General features: G+C 41.2%; 1 protein-coding gene across 7 annotated transcripts in view; it reads right to left on the bottom strand.

Annotated features, from left to right (window-relative positions):
* Nucleotides 1–18050, bottom strand: part of LOC125022862 (protocadherin-15-like) — a 217664-nt gene that overhangs the window by 37413 nt on the left and 162201 nt on the right. For all 7 annotated transcript variants that reach the window (XM_047609811.1, XM_047609812.1, XM_047609813.1 and 4 more), the window contains exons 27-31: nucleotides 11990–12099; nucleotides 11600–11740; nucleotides 4378–4505; nucleotides 596–826; nucleotides 279–367 (exon numbers count right to left, since the gene is read on the bottom strand). In XM_047609811.1, coding sequence (XP_047465767.1) covers nucleotides 279–367; nucleotides 596–826; nucleotides 4378–4505; nucleotides 11600–11740; nucleotides 11990–12099 — 699 coding nt within the window. The remainder of the gene's footprint in view (nucleotides 1–278; nucleotides 368–595; nucleotides 827–4377; nucleotides 4506–11599; nucleotides 11741–11989; nucleotides 12100–18050) is intronic.

Here is an 18050-nt window from a genome sequence, read left to right as displayed (position 1 = left end):
AGTCTTGTTCATTTACCCATGTGGCAATTACAACTTAAGTGCTCCCTGTGGAGACGCGCCACAGCTACATCAATTATACCGCTACGTCTGTTCCTCCACTGTTCCGCAAAATGTCCACTTTAACATCTTTTTTAATATAAAGAGAACAGGCTCGACTTTCTATCAAAGCCTGGAAATACACATCACATCCAGCAGAAGATCAGTGGTTTAGTTAGAGAGCACTGCACATAATGTAGAATCCATGCTCCGAGAACGGTCCAGCTGGATGTATCTGTTACCTGAGCAGCTTGTCCTTGTTTTTCTCCACATACGTTGGAGGGACGTTTGATACGACCACCTGCATGTCCAGCTGGTTCACGACTGACACCTACACAAGAGACAGAGAGAGAGAGAGAAAAAAGAGGCAAATAAAACTTGTTGGAGCATTTAAACTGCAGCTTTTACATTTCCCAGCAAGCCACGCAAAAAAAGTTGCAAAAGCAAAATCTCATTGCAGCGAAGCTAAATCATGTCACTCGGTTTGTTTTATGATCAATGCATTATAAATCATTCTAAACCGTGCCATTCGTGGTGGGGAAACATGAAATGCACACACCACTACGTCCGCCTTGCTGCTGTGTCCTTGGCCGTAGTTGTCCGTCGCCACCACCTCAAACTTAAAGTAGGACCTCCTCATGTTGCGGTACATGATGGCCGTCTTCACCACGCCGCTGTACGGCTCGATGACGAAGCCGTCTTTGCTGTCTCTGGTGTCTTTGCCCGCTGGAGGGGGGATGATCAGCCGGTACATCATGGAGCTGTAGTTACCGGTGTCTTTGTCCAGAGCCTGGAAAATAAGAACCGATTACACCAGAGGGGTCAAACATACTCCCCATTACACAGGAGACTACCGGTATTTGAGAAGGTTCATTAAGTATTAGTTACAAATGGCTCCTGGATGCATCACGTTGATTGTTGTACTATGGACAAACCCATTTTAACGTCACCCACTGGATTCTGAACCTTGCAAATGAAGCCCAAAGTGGGCGGAGCCTGCAGTCGCCATGTTGGATACTCCAAATATGACCCAACTCTCTGCTACCTGTTAGCTCAGGCTACCTCCTGCAAAATCTTTGACTGATTAGACATTTTTAATTTGATCTTATCTTCCAAACCACTTAATCCTATCGCAGAGAGAAACAACCATTCACACTCACACATCTAGGGTGAATTTGGAGTCACCAATTAGCCTAACAAGCATGTTTTTGGAGGTGGGAGGAAACTGAAGAACCTGGAGAAAACCCACGCAGACACAGGGAGAACATGCAAACTCCACCCAGAACATATTTTAGTGAACAGGTAAATGGAGTCAGGAGCCGTTACCGCCAACCTACTGTCGCACATGTTTGAAATAAAAAAAATGTATGTTTGAACCTGTGTATTATTTGAATAACTTATTGCAAAATGACAATAATAATGTATATTTTTAAGTAGCACTAGACTGACTTTAATATAGAACACATATAGTAGGTAGGGGGTTCCTACTTAATATCTCCATCAGTTTGGGGTCGTTGCCCTGAAAAACGCTGCAGACCCCTGTTGTAAATGCTATGGACAGGCTGTCAGGTCTATCAGATTAGCCAATTAGTGACGTTCACGTTAACCTACCGGGTTTCCAGGTGTGTGTACTCACAAAGCTATAGTGTTTTAAGTTAGTGTGACGTGGTAACGGTTTAGAGTATTTGTTTGCTGGAGAGACCAGACGCTCGGTGGGAGCCTTTGTCTTGCTGGGAATTCTACGTAATCTACTTAACTGATGCTAATCCGTGACCACACTGCTGCTAGTTAGCTCCCCGTGTTAGCAGAGACTTATGCTTGGGAACTTATTGCACCAAGCTGCATTTGCACAAATAAACGTGATGGAGTGGTTCTAGACGTATCTTTGTGATGATGTATTTCCAGGTAATGAGTAGGGAACTAAGGGGCTGCAGTGGTTTCGTTAGTACACAGCTGCATATGAAGCTAAACGAAGAGTCACGCATTCAGACAATGTGGCCCCTGAACTAAAATTAGACGGTATTATCATCATCTTTACGCAAGCATCATCATAATCACCGCCACCGTGATATGTCATCATCGTGATCGAGTGTAACCGTAAACCATCTGTGGTTATTTGAACTTCGTGCCTCCTAATCATCGTCATCTGATTCCAGGCGTTGGAGCAGCTGATCGATACGAGGCACTGCGTCCTATACTGCACCCGTGCTGTTTGGTTGTTGTATTCCTCTGGGGAGGCAGCAGGGGGTAAAGTGGTGCTTTGAGCTGCACGCACGTCCGTCCACTAATCTATTTTGTCACCGTGGCTCTGGCACATACAGTACGTGCAAACCTTCACATCCACATCCACACAAACGTCAGACATTGATTTACTGCGGGGTCTTTTCAAGGAGGGCCGGGAGAGTATAGACTACACAGAGCATCAAGGGTAAAACTGTGATAGAAAGGAAGAATAAACTGTATTTTTTTTTATAGCCAGGGAATTAAGAAACGTAAGAAAGGAAGAAGGCATAAAGGAGAAAGATGTGTTAATAAGAAAGAGACTGAGGGAAGATTAGATCTCTTTTTGCAGGGATGCATGGCGGAGACTTAAGATAACTTTTCAGGTATTATATACAACCGTCCTTTATGAAAGCGCTGGGACGTACTGTGAATTTAAAAAGGTTTGAAGCAGGTGTGCAGTTAGTTTGAAAGTGATCAGAATACTTAATCTTTTCTTTAGTATGCATATCAGAAAAAAAAAAATGGAAATCGTAGCTTCTCCTCACAGCTGCAAAACTAATTGGTGACAAAACATCTTCAGAAACATCTCAGAAAACAAATTTATTTCCACGAGGTCGTCCAGAAGTTTGTTGGCACACTTCTTACAAAGACCAAAATGCAAAATATCTTCACAAATGAACTGGTGCCGCAAACATCTCGGAGGCTCAGCAGCTCCTCTCATCCAGCCCACTAACTCCAACAGGAAACCAACAACGTGGAAGCCAGTCCTCCGCACACCGGATTCAGTCAAAGAGCATTTTCACATCGTGCTGCACCGCTGCGTGAGTGGGGGCATATTCAGACTAACAATGACACCGCGCTGGAGGCTACTCGCAATTTTCCGATTAACTACGCGCTAGTCCTTGAGCCGGGCCGACTGCTATTTATCTCATCGCTGTGATCGGGAATTAAACGACCTGTCGCTGTGAAAGCTGCACATGAGAGGAGCCTTTTACAGCACGTTTTGGTCAAAACACCGACATGAATTAAAAAAAAAAGAATGAAAGAATTCACGCCTGCACGCATGCTTTACGCTGACGTATGAATTTATCCGGATGCTTCTGCTTCTCTTTTGAGAAAACTTGCAACACACATGAATTCAGAAGAACAAAAAAGTGTCCACTAGCGGCGAGACCCACCTGCAGTCTCATCAATATCTGTGTTACAGCCTCTGAAGGACAAAAAAAAAAAAATCTAATTCCCGTCTGTGCACTTGAACACGGACTGTACACTCTGAAGGCGTGACAGTGAAGAAACATGCAGATTAAAAAAAAAGAAAAAATATGCAGCGCTGTACACGCGAGCACAAACCACTCATTAAGACGGAGCCCGTGCTTCACACAGATGTGAGGGAATTAGTTATACTTGACTGAAACCACAGAGACTTCTCAGATTCATCTTTTGTCACTCTTTCATCTTGAAGTCCATCTCTGTGGCCGTCGCCATCCATTCATCCATCCCTGAGTCGTGCACATCTTCCCCTGCCTTCCTCCGTCCAGTTACTTATCTCTTCCTCTCTTTGTTACGGTGAAGCAGCTTTTTCACTCCAAGCTCAACCTAAATCCATATGCAAACCCTCCACCTCAGCTGTTTGCAGCAGAGGCCCAGCCCTCCCCCCGTTCTCTCATCTCTCCTGTCGCTCTAACTGCGTAGGATCCGAGGAAGTGTGAATTTCTAAGAATGATCTTAAAACTGCGATGAAATATTAAAGCATGTACTTTTCCGCCACAGACCCCTGCCTGAGTCCCTTGTGTCATCCGTGCTCATTAAAGCAGATTGTGATCTCTGAGATGGAGGCTGAAAGAGATCCGAACTCCGCGACCCCGCTTTGGGTCCTGAAAGCCTTTTTAATAATGTGAGAGTCGTCCAAGTTGTTTATAGCGTTATGAAATTCTTCACAGTTATTTAAAAGGGAGACTTCTTAATAAACAGAGAAAGGAAACAGGAAATAATCTCCTCTACAGTGAAGCTAGCAAGTAGAGCTCCCCCTGGTGGCTTGTTTACCGGTTAACTTGTAGGTGACGTTAGTTGGGCTTCTGTTGTGCCCAATTCATATTAATCTCAAGCAAGAACTGGTACCTGCACTTGTAAGATGGAGGTGAACGTTTTGGCATCCTCTGCGACTCCTCCGATGTAAAGCGGCCTGGTGAACACCGGTGGGTGGTCGTTCTCATCCTGCACGGAAATCACCACCTTAGCAGTGTTAGCTAGAAAAAAAAAACACATACAGGTTATGACTGAAATGTCTGATAGATACGGATACATACTTCTACATCACCTCAACTGCTTCTTCTGCAGATTGCACCAATGTAAAGGCAGCAGGGCTAAACCCCAGACTGCTCCTCTAGAGTGCAGCCAAAGCAAGTAGAGCTCCCCCTGGTGGCATAAGCCCCTCCCACCCCACTACCATGTTAGTGGGTGGAACTTGAGCCAAATTAAAACACTAAAATAGACATCAAATAATTGTTTTTCAAGAATGGTTTCTGTCACTTTAGCTGGTTAACATAATGATGATGAATGTTTAAGTGTCAAGTTTTTAGATGAGTTTTAGTTTAGTCATTTGACGCTAGAGAGACAGGATGTGACATCATGATGACTACCAGTTGCTATGCCAACTGCTCTATTGAAGCAGTGGGAGATGTACAAAAAAAATGGGGGAGAAAAATGCAAGCGAGTCTGGAGGAAATGTGGGCGGGGCATCGATATAACGCCGCTCCACATAGCTTCTCTCCAGTTTGACCAATGCAAGGAAGTGGAGATTCATATCATATACAGACAATGGTCTAACCCCTAGACTGTTTACTTAAGACAGGACAGCTCCTCAAAAATGAAGCCACAGGAAGTAGAGCTCCCCCTAGTGGCAGGAGGCTGCAGTATCGTCATAAGCTCCACCCCCTCCATGTTAGTGGATGGGACTTGGGCTTTTATTTATTTATTTTTTTCATTTTTTATTTTATTTTAGATAGTTAATATAATACTCATGCATAGTCAAGTGTCCATTTCTCTGATAAGGATCGTTTTAGTTAGTTTTGATGCTACAGATGCAGGATGTGACATAATGATGAGGAAAAAAATGAAAAAATAAATGAATAAACACAGAGAAGTGATGGGGCTCGAATCATGAGATGGCGCCACCCATGACCCTGGGAAAGCATCGTCAGTACCAACAAGTGGGGAAGCCTAGTCCATGTTTTATACAGTGTACGATCTAAACTGGTGGTTGCTTTGTTTTGTTCAATAAGCCATAAATGTTGTGACAATGACGAAGAGTTTCCCCTTGGTAAGTAGATAATTCATGGCTAGACTAAAAACTAGTTCCCGTGAGCTGATCTGCAGCCTTTGAGAAAACAATGTTTGCAGATAATCTCATCTTGTCTTTTGTGATAAAAACAGATTGCAAACAAAGCAAAGCCCCGCGACCGTGGTTACAATACGTGACTATCTTCTGCTGTATTTCCAGCTGAGCTCCACTCACTTCTTCGCACCAAACAAGTGAGATGATCACAGAGAAAAACTAATTCAGAAATCTGTCATGTGAAATAACCAAAATGTTCCTATTAAAGAGCCAATCCAGACGACTTTCATTCAAATAAACGTCACTTTCATTGCAAAATGAAGTTAGTAAATTGTGACTGAGTATATGGCTCACTCATATTTATATATTTGCATTCATATGAACTGTGTGTCTGGTAACTGCTCTATTAAGTTAGTGCTAATGTAATCTCTGTAAACAGATACGGGATGTGATTGCAGACTGTCATCATCAGACGGCGGGATGATGAGTTCAGAGGCTGCTGCTAAAACGCGTTATTTGCATTTATTTAGCACTCAAAGTAAGTGCGACGTGTTTTGCCAGCGAACGCCACCCTTCATCAAAAATGCAAGAACAAAACAAGATAATAATAATGAGGGTGGATCAGTTTGAAACACTGCAGAAGGAGCAGCCGCAGTGAGCTGTTAGACGAATAGCTGCAGGCAACAGGTTTTACGTGCTGCTCGCCGTCTGTATCTTATAGCACAATAACAGCGGAACGATGGAAAAAGGCCAATTATTTCTGAGTTCTTTATTAAAACAACATTACAAAGACTCTCACTGTCACAGCCAAATCAAAACCAAGACTGTAATGGCCCCTATAACGTCACATTAACAGTAGTGAGATATGTATAAAGTATATGTAAACTGTTAAAATGAAAAGGCCACTGAAATATAAGGCAACTCTCTGCAATAGATTTTTAAGTTTTGAAGAAAACAACATATAATTCTGTCAACTAATTATGTTGTGATGTAAATAAGAATTTAAAATGTTGAGTTTTACACACTAATACTTGGAGTTGTGATTATATTTTGTTCAGTTTGCTTGATTTTCTTGTTAAAATCACCAATTAACCAATTAACCAATTAACGAGCATGTGTTTGGAAGGTGGGAGGAGCCCGATACCAAGTCTAAAAAAGTGAAAAGTGTGAGAAAGAAGTTACGCAGGGAAATACTGAAGTCAGGGCGACTGTTCTTAGTTTGGTTTTTGCTTTGAGTTTTTGTGATTTGCTCAAATTTTCAGTCTTTTTGCACAGATTGTTTTTAACTGCTCTGACTAAAACGTCTGAGTCTGATATTCAGCAGCTTGTTTCATGGTATGAAATAAATTTTTCATAATTACATTCACAAATGTTCATTGTAAAACTCATAATGTTTTTATACACAAGTAGACACACTGGAAAAAAAAAGACCAACTTAAAAAAATGACTGCAGTTTGTAACAAGCTCAAGTTCTTTCAATCAGATACAGTTAATAACTTGAGTGCTTTGAAATCAACAGTTTACATTAATACAACTTAAGGAGGGGCGACTTTTATAGTCATTGAGCGAGATTCACCGTGGATGGATCACAAACTAACACAGAGACAAACAACCATTCAGCTACGTTCAATTCAGAATCACCGTCAATGTAACAAGGGAGGAAAAGCAGAGGACGCAATACCTGGAACATGGAAACACAATCCACAAAGACCCGAGCTGGACTTGAACACAGACCTTCATTTCTCAGCCCTAAGGAGAAATTATAGTGTGTTTGTATGTGTTTGAAGATAATGGATCAGTACATTAATCTAATGAGGGAGAAACTTCTTTAAACCGAATAAATTGATTTATTTACGACTTTTAGGACAAAAAAAGACAACTAGAAAAAAAGACATTTGGCCAAAAGCGAAGCCTAAAGAAACTTAACTCACACACTTTGACTTGAATAAGAAAAGTAGGTTAATGAACAAGGAGTAATTTAAAGTTGATGCACGAGGGAGACTCATGCAAAACAAAATAATACTTCAACTACAACACAAAATCACTTTTTAGAGTGAATCTAAAAGTATCGGCATCAGTATCACAGCACATGCTCAGAGAGCTGCATGGAGCCACCAGGGGTCACATGCTTAAAATGTTTTTATAGTTTTATAATGGTTTTATATTATGTAGCGAGATCAACTTCATACAATACATTTTTTTATCATATTTCCAAAAAACATTTTTAGTTGAGTTAATGTAAAGTTAAGGCTGGAGCTAATTTATCGTTCTCACTGTGTAGATTTCCACGGCTTTCAAAGCGTTTACACACGGACCAGAAAGCTGCAAAAGTAAAGCAAGAGAAATCTGTTGGCTCCACTTCCGGAGCGAACGTCCAGGACGGACTGAGCGTCTGGTGATGCCACAGCAGAGGTGACCTTGATCTGAGCCATGTGCATCAGGAAGCGTCCGCTTTCATCACCGCTGTCAGTGCTGCAGACACCGCGGCATTTCTGAGGCAAACGCCTTCAAATCTGTTCACGCCGAGATTAAGAATCCAATTTCTCATGAAAGATTCTGATAAAAGTATTAAGCGCTGCACACAAATGCATGGAAAAGTCTATATTTCAGACCTCAGCGTAAAATCGACCGGGCCACATACATGAAAAAAGTAAGAAAACATTCACCAGTGATCCTCTATTATCTGTATTCAGTGACTGCAACTTGGAAACCATGTTCAGTCTTATCTGCTCGCAGGCAGCGAACACAGCACATCAACCGAACTCAGCGAAAGGCTGAATCGTGTCGGGAAGGAAGGAAAAAAATCCTAAGATTTTCAACCGCTCAGGTTTTTACTCGGAGAAAAACAAAACTTGGCTGAGTGAGTAAAACACAAACAAGCAGAAGCAAATAGTCTGAGACAACGTAAGAAAAAAATAATGAAATAAAAGGCCTGGTTAGGATCCAGACCTTCAGCGAAGCGTCTCAGGAAGCGGGATTAACATGTCGTTAGACTCCTATTGATTTGTTGCCTGATTAAAAGGCGCGCCGAAAAGAATCGGAGGAGATTCGCTAATGACTGCAAACGATTTGCAGCTTTAATCCCAGCAGAATTCCAGAATTGAAATGGTTTGAATGAAACGAGGACCAGCATGTGGTAAACACCGTAATTAAAGAAGAAAGGAGGAACCCGGGGAGATGAGCGTCAATTAAGAGGAACGCGCGTATGTGGAAACAGAGAAAGAGACCGGCAGGAATAAAGCAAAAATTTAAATTAAAACAATAAACAGCTGCTTTAGTTTGTCTCCTCTCACATGACCTGCACAGATCACGAAGAACTAATGTCTGGACGGGCTGGAAAAAAAAAAAAAAAAAAAAAAACCTCCAGCTTTATAGATAAGACGAGTAATCTTCTAAACTGTTGGGCACCGCTTTGATCACTACGAAAATGTTTGACATTTTAAAATGAAACTCTGCACAGTGATATCAGTGTTTATTCGCCACAGCCTGCGATAGCCACACACCCAGGGAAGAAAACAAACCGGTATAGGCTGCAGGTTTGACAGACAGCTGAGAGTAAATACAAAAAAAAAAAAAAAAACAGGCTGCTTGAAAGGTAACAACAACAGCTAAGACCCAACATAACACGTCTTCAGAGACGCACAACTCCACAGACAAGAGCGGTACAAGGTAAAAAAAAAAAAAGCGGAGAGAGAGCTCCTCTGAGAGTTACTGTGTGAGAGATACAAGAAATACAGCCTGTGGCAAGTTTATCTTAACAACACGGTGTAGTAGGTCACGCAGTAAGCAACGCATTATAACTGTACAACTATAATTAGATCATTCTCATTAGAGCTTCCAGTCCATTCATGACTTTAGCGAAAGGCTAAGAATGATGTTCTGGAAGTTCCTGACACTGTAAACAGACGCTAGTGCCTCATTAGTGATCTCAGTTAGATGTGAGTCAACTAAACCGGACACTTAGCCACATTTTTGTCCATTTGGGCAAAATGTTCCTCTTCATTTTGGCCGCATTAGTGAATATGACAAAGTCTGCACAAATTTTCAAACTAAATTTAATAAAAAAATACTAAAATAATTCTAGTAGATCAACAGAACAGTGTGGAAAAATTAAATTACTACCGTCTTGTGACTTCAGCAGACAAAAACGTCCAAAAACTGCTATAAAAACTTAACTGATATATAATTTTTTCAGTTTTTTTTCTGCATAAATGTCTTCAAACACTTCTTTTACAAATTTATCAAAAATTCAACAATTTTGAGGAATTTGAACCTTTTAAATGCCAGTTTGATCATTTAAAGTCACTGTTGTTTTTACACAAAAAACTAAACAAAAACAACAAAAAAAACTAAAATAAAAGAGCTATTTTCCATAAAACTAAAGTTCGGAGGCATTTTTTTCAAATCAGTTTTGGATACGACCAAAATTATTATCTAAAATACTGACTTGATTGCATTATTAGTTTTTGTGAAGCATCAGATTTAAAATACTCTCATCTAACCCACTGACTTCCATTATAACTCCATTTTTTAACCTCTCAGCCACGACACAATGAAATCATTCATTCTGGAATATTAAGGTTTAATTTATGAAAAAATGGTCAAATTTGTCATTTTTAGTGTTCGACACTAAAATCAGTCATCTCCCCGTTATAGGGCCTGTGAATAGTATTGAATCCGTTTTTGTCCTTGTGTTATTGAGCTTAGCAGCTATTTTAAGGTGTGTGTGTCGGCGTGTGCGTATTCAAAGCCATACTGTATATGTCTGTATAGTCTTTTTTTCAAGAGAATAAAAACTTCTCTTACTGCACTTTCATTTGCCTGAGGGAAGGAAGAGTGATGTATATAAGTATAGGCCAAGTTTGAGATGCAGACACATCAACCGGGCAGAACTTTGTTCTTGTGTGATTTCTGGCAACTACTCTGTGATTGGTTAGAAATTAGCAGTGGGCGTGGTTAATACAGAAAAGGGTAAATGCTAGCGACCGCGGTTTGTGCTCCAAGATGCCAAAACTTACAGTGTGGCCACTAATCTCTCCTGGTTAGAGATCACCATACTGTATGTGGGTGCATCCTGAATGAAACGAATGGCCAGTGTCCAAAAATAATAGGAAAACTGCCTCTCGTCATCTTGTCTCCCACAATGCTTAGCGTGTGTGACGTATGCTACAGTGGGAGGGGCCTATGAGGACTTCACCGGAGTTTGGCATTTGAGTTTCTTGTTCTCAGACCTAAAGGAGCATGTAACAAGCTTTAGAACATAGGGTCTGCGCCCCCTAGAGGGTCCGTGGAGGTACTGCAGGGGGAGTCGCAAAATCTTTGGTTGATTGGGTATTTTTTATACATTTTTTTTTTTTTTTTTATTGGTTTAGCTGCACTGTTTTTCCCCCACAATTTTCCAGAATGGTTGCTCTAGTGTTGCACATGTTTGAATTAACCTGTGTATTATTTGAATAGCTTAATATTGAATGCAAAATGTTCATGATAATAATGTTTATTTATAAGCAGCACTAAGTTGAGTTTAATATGGAACAGGTAGGGGTAGAGGGTCCCTACTTAATCTCTCCATGAGTTTGTGGATCCTGGGCCTGAAAAACATTCAAGACCTCTGACTTAGAAGATGGTTGGTCACAGCTTGAAGACATAACATGTCAAACAACCTTCCTGTTGACCCACGCGCTGTCAGAATAGACAGGGGATGCAGAGTTAGCTAGGCACCGAACGAAGGCTAAGACTCTTAGCGTCACAAACTCTTAACTCTAAATGAAATGATAAATGCGTTTAAGTTCTCCAAAACATCCAGGAACTGAATTCATTCAGGAGATGAGATAGAAGGACCCATGTTTTTTAACATTCCTGCCCACATTCATTCTGGCGTCTTTTCAAACACGTATTTGAACAATTTGTCATTTGCTACAGCAGCATTTCTAGAAACATCATCTGATGTTTATTGAGTCCTAAAATCCTAAAGAAAGCTCGGACGAAAGCTCACAAACACACACTTACTCTTGGAGGGAGCTCGGAGGTTCGAGGACACCACTCTCATGGAGTCTGCCTCCACCTTCAGAACGTAGCTGGAATTGCTCTCGTAGTCCAGGGGCTTGGCTGTGGAAATCACCCCCGAGGTTTCGTTTAATGCAAACACACCTGGAGAGAGCGAGCAGCAGGGCATTAAAGGTCGGGGCAGAGTTTTTCATTTCTTGCACAGAGCAGATGGCCAGTGAGTGTTTTTACACAGTGAAATGAGGTGTTTTAGGACTTAGCCCTGAGCTGTTGACAGAAACGGTTTGACCAGGAGCTGATTGGAACATTCCTTCTTTTTTTTTTTTTTTTTTTTTAAGAAATATAAAACCCAGAGCAGACAAACTCTGTATAAACAGCAGAGAGTCTTCTCACCTCCCTCGTTGCCTTCGGTGATGGAGTACACGATGGTCTGATTGACAGCAGCTGCCATGATGACTCCCACCGGGGTTCCCACAGCGGCCTCCTCGCTCACTGGTAGAAACCTGGGGATGAGATCAGTCAATCAATATCAGCTGATAAGAAAATTAAATATGTATATGTAGACCGCGGGGCCGCTTCCTCTCCGAGGGCAACGGCAATTTGGCAAGGTAAACACAACCTGGGAGTCCCCCCCCCTCACGCTGACAGGCTTCCTCGATCGGAGATGAAGATAAAGAAGAAGAAGTGGTGGTGGTGAGCAAGATTTTAAAAAGGGGCTGGAGAAGTGAGACAGGAAGTCGATCCAGGAAAAATAAGTTTAGACCCGACGACAAACTGGAGCTCGTTTGTGTTTGTTGAAATTTCAGACAGCATTGATTATTCGGATTTGCAGTCTGTGCTGAAAGAAGGGCAGTGGGTTTGTTTCAGAACCAAACCCTGGACATGGACTGTTTATAGCTCCCAATTCATGGAGGAGGTACAGAAACATCACAACCAGCAGACTGTGTCCGAAATCTAACCCCTGTATATGTATATATATATACAATACACCATTTTGTAGTGGTGTCTGAAACCGTACTGATCAAATTCTATGCCCTACATAGGGAACTTGAAATTTCTCATAAAGCACTCAACGGATGGTGGATATCCCATCATGCACTGCGTCTCTAGTGGCGCTGCCGTTAATGGCAACCGCAGCAGTGACGTCATTAACTGGGCATAGTGATTTTATTTACAGTGCTTTCTAATGACATCCATATTTGTACTACTTTAACCAGGAGCTGCATAATGACAATAAATGATTCTTGAATCTTGAATTTTATTTAATGGTTAGATTAATGAATGCAACGGTTGGCTGCAAGTGACAAATTGATTTATATAAATATGGTGGACGTTTTGGGGGGAAAGGCTGGCAAGGCAGTAATCGCATTAAAATTTCCCACATGTGAGAAGCTGGAGCTGAGGACGACTAACGAGCTAAAATTAATATCTGGTGATTAAAAGTATCACAAAATGTTAATGAGACGAGACTAGATGCTGTGCGTTACATGATTGGATAGGGGCCGTTTGACTATCTGTATCTCAGTTGATGGTAGTCGCCCAAAAATATCAAGCTCCATCATGATCAGTAAGATAACTATGAAGCTAAATTAGCCTCTAATTAGCCTTCAGACTTTTTACTGATGTATATATATATATAGTGGACAGCAGAGTGGACAATGGCCCAAATATCAAATTAAATGATTTGGCGGCCCACTTGCAATACCTTCATGGCCCACTAGAGGTCTGGGTCCCACAGGTTGGGAATCACTGGATTAGCATTTAGCATTTATTGACCATTAATTTGAGCCACATCTCAAATTGCTGCCAAAATGAATGTTGTTAATTTGCGGTCAACTGAAATTATGAAATAAATAAATGAATAAAGAGGCTAATAAGTATTTTTTTGCCTGAAGACTAAAATCAAACATGGCTTTCAAAATGAACACTGCTCCTAATTAGCGGAATAAACCATATGTCGCTCATCTTAATGGTCCAGAATACGCAGGCTGTTTTTAAGTCGGCACACACTGTGTTTGGAGGAGCCTCGGTTTGCTTCAGTACATTAGGATCCGGTTATCTGACAGGTCTTATCGCCGGCCTCAGCCCAGACGTGAAATTAAACCATCAATAAGCTTCGAGCAGAACCCACGCGTCGCCTTGTTTTTCCGTCCACCTGCCTCTCGTTCTGCGTGGTGGGCAGTTTCCCTCTGCTTACATCCCTGACAGATTTTCTTCAAATCTGGCAAGTCTCAAACTTCCAGCAGGTTTCGCTCCATTAAATAAACCCAGGCGAGTCATTAGGCCAACCGTCACAGCTGGCTAAACATTATAACACGGGCTACCGACTGGCTCAGCTATCAAGTCATCACAATGTGATAAATGGGACTGTTGGGAAGGGGGAGACTGTGTGTGTGTGTGTGTGTGTGTGTGTGTGTGTAGATGTTAACTTACAGCTGAGTCTATTGCTTCTCTAACCACCTGCTCTGCCAAGATAAATAATAAATACAGACATGCAGACTTCAGGATGTTTAATATGTTTCACATCTTGGCCTTTTGACTCATTATTGACCAGAATCGAATTCACAATATCTGTGTTGATCGACATCTAATAACACACCACACACACCATTCAGCCACAACATTATGACCACTGGCAGGAGAAGTTATTTAAACCATTTAAACCATCTTGTGTTAATTCAGTGTCATTCAGTTTTCCTCCTGTGTCTCATGTAAAGATGAACCATATAAATAAACACAGACATTCAATAGAGGTAGGAAAAAAATATCTATATGGCAACATATCGCGATATTCTTATGATACAATTATCAATTTTTAATATCGTCGTTCGACTTCCACACCTCCACCACCACCACCACTTTTTCTGTACAAATGCAATAAATTGGAAATGGATCATTTGAATTGATCTTGTTTTTTGACTCATTTTGTCCAATGAATCATCACTGTCATCTGATGCACATATATACAACATGTGTTTTACATTTCTTTAAATACACATTAACTTAAATCCAACATGTTAGAGTTAATAGATAAATGGAGGTAGAAGACATTATTATTATCAGTCAGCACTTCACTCATTCAGTGCACTGTTTCACACTACACCTGTCAATCTAAGCCTCCTGTACACAATAGGCCCTGCCCCTTTCACTTCTGAGCCAATCATGAGGCTGCATATTACACATTGACTCTGTCAGGTTCCCTGCAATTACACTGAATGCATGATGATAAATATTCATATTTATGGATAGTAAACTTTAAAGACCTATGACGTAGAATATCGCAATATATCGCAATATCATGATATCGCTCAAGTATCGCGATACGTATTGTACCGCGAAGTTTTGCATTAATATACAGAAATAAAAAGAACAAGTCCTGCCCTCGTTCACAACCTTTTACTTCCCAAAGCGTGAAGAATGCAAAGCAGCATAAACCCACACAGCCTTTAAATGCCTGCGCGCCTTTGGGCACTCACATTGTTCAGTCTGAAGAGAAAAGTAAGAACGCCAAGTCTGCAGTTATTCATTTTAGTTGCTGCAGGAGCACAAATACAGTCAATCAATACATGTGGACTTTCTTCTGTAGAACCGCAATCACTTCCAAGCATTAAATTATTTTCTACCCCTCCTCGCTGTTGGTATTTTGCCGCTGCGTATCCTTTCCCTCTTTATACATTTAAACACACGCTCCATTCATGCCAATCTAAATTTCTCTCGCTGCATCACTCCCCCTCTCCTCCTCCTCCTCCTCCCCTCCTCTCCGTCGGCTGCTACCAGCTATTTGTTATCCTTTCTTCCACCCCTCCCTCGCCACAATGGCTGCATGACAGGAGCGAAGGAGCCAAATTGAGAAGATGCCCACACACCGATAACAAAGACTGTGACTCATTTGCACACAAGACCGCGTCCACACGTATAGGACATGTTATTGTACAGATTAAAAAAAAAAAAAAAAAATGAGGCTCTTTATCAAGTCTGTGCCCCCTCCCCACCGCATCCTCCTGCCCTCTCTAGCCTTTACAGCAAGCTGGGCCGATACTGATAACACAAACCAATACTCGTGCTACGACGCTTATGGGGACACTGTATTGGCTTCCGTTCATTCGCTGGAGGCTTGTTCTAACTGCAATGTCATCATCATTTTAATATCAACCCCCCCGTCCTCCCCTCTCACCCCCCTCCCCTGAACCAGATAAAAACAAACACACATCACCAGAAACAGCCTGAACGCAGGCAGCAGGACACGACAAAGTTCCAGCCGAGGCCGACGCAATAATGAGGATAGTTATAGATGCTGGCAACGATCTCTTCACCGCTGTCACTCATTATGTTTTATTTTTTTTAATTTTTTGCTTCATCTTCCTCCCGTCTTCTCTCTTGTCATTATTCTCCGTCCCTCCTCTCACTGCTCCTTCTCATCTCTTTCTCTTTCCACTGAATTTCCTGGTTCTGTCACTTCTGATCATCTCTTTCCCTTCTCTTCGTCTTCGTTTGCACCAAAACCGTGAAAATCATCGGTGCCGAGTGGTTTGATCTCACGTGCGGTAACTTAAATGTAATCGTCCAACGCGGCAAATAGTTATTTCGTACTGTCCAAGAATTAGTTTGAAGCTAAAAGCTTCATTTTTAAGTTTGTACTGTAACTCTACAAGAACAGTTGGATATGTACTTTCTAAGACGGGGTTTCGATATTCAGAGTTTAATTCTAAGTTAATGCTAAGGCCGGGTGGTATAAATGTATAGCACAGTATTTTTCACACTATTTTTTTACTGGTTGAGAGAGGAATTAATCCAATAGATTGACTAAGGATGAACTATTTTACTGTGATGATGAGCAAATATTGTAGAATAATCCCACACTAGTAGTAAAACAGGGGACATTTACAGCTCACAGATAAAAAAAAAAGGAATTAAATGTTATCAAGATTAAATAAAGAATTATGGTTTCATTTATTTTTACATATTTATTCATATTTAAACTGCTATGTCTGCTACCATAATAACTATAGTCTGCGCACAACATTTTTTTTCCCTCATTCATAAAAAGCTCAAATTTGGGAGATTTTCGAGGACAGCTTTAGCCAGGGGACAGGTCATCTAAAACAGGGACTGTCTCCAGAAATTTGGGAAGTCTGGTCGCCCTAAAATAAAAAACGACACAACACAGCACCTTTTCTTCTTCTCATTCTTTTTCAGAACTTTCCATCTTCACCACACCTCACAGAGACACAGTCGCACCATGTGTGTTTAGACGCGCTTCATTCAAAATGGTTCAGTATGAAACTGTGTCTCACGGCGAAACGTTCCGAACGTACAAATGCATATTGGTATATTAAAAATTCTTATCATAACAGAAAATAAATACCGGTGTTCCGTATGAACCACCCAGCCCTAGTTAATGCATTATTTATTTATTTTTTTAAATATTTTATTCTATTTCCTTTCAAAGCAAAACTGCAATTTTACATTTTTTGTTTCCCTTTCTTGAAGGTCTTTCATGGTGATAATTGAGAAAAAGTCTGTGAAATAACAGTGTTTCTCTGCAGAGCTTTTATTGTCACCACTTTACTGCGGCTCTTTGATCGTAATTGTTTTCCCATAGGCCTTCAGTGGCTTCCTTTTATCAGAAGCCTTTGCAATAATTCAGGAGAAAAAAAAACTGTAGAATTAAAGTTTTTCTCTGCATAAGCTAAACAAATCTAAATTTCTCTAATTCCAGTCATTTGACCTCATTTTTGACACTGGGTTAAAAACAAAGCGATTCCAAACTGTGCTCCTCTAAATCTAAATGTTCATTATTGGCCACATAAGAGCTGTATTATCTATTCTGTGCAGGTAAGCCATGCACCTGGAGCAGGTTAGTGGGGGGTTAGGTGTCTTGCTCAAGGACTTCGGATGAAGAGGGGGATTCACTTCCACTGACAACTCTCAAGCTCAAACTTTAACTTTGTCCTCCTGCTTGTCCTTTCTGATCCCTTTTCCAGAAGGTTGAAGAAGGAGTTTCATTAGGAGGCTGCTGAGCGAGGGCTGGGAACCGCCCGCAGTAATAACCCTTCCAGTAAGTTACCTCTCCTCCTGCTGTGGCCATTTTCCTGTACAGGAAGGTTTCAATTTTCGGTTCAAATGTCCGGAAGACTTCGGAAGCTCGTGGATGTTGAAATAACAGTTTTCTCATAAACTAGGTGTTGTGCTGCTGCAGCGTCAGATGATTTATAATCAAACTGCTCCTTACACCGTTTAGAAGATTAGAGCAGAGGGCTGCAGGAAAAATATTGCGGTGGAGAGACAATATTGGTGATTTTATTACGGTTGCCAAGGCATGTACGTCTTCTCTGTTTTCTTATTTCTGCTCAGCACCGTCTGAAGAATCAAAATCCATTTGCTGTACCCTCTGGCACTCCACCCTCCTACCCTCCTACCCCCATGCTCCTCTCGCTATTTGTCACTCCTTTTC

The sequence above is a fragment of the Mugil cephalus genome, chromosome 16 (genome assembly GCF_022458985.1).
Source record: "Mugil cephalus isolate CIBA_MC_2020 chromosome 16, CIBA_Mcephalus_1.1, whole genome shotgun sequence".
NCBI lineage: Eukaryota > Metazoa > Chordata > Actinopteri > Mugiliformes > Mugilidae > Mugil > Mugil cephalus.
This window is presented reverse-complemented; position numbering and strand designations above follow the sequence as displayed.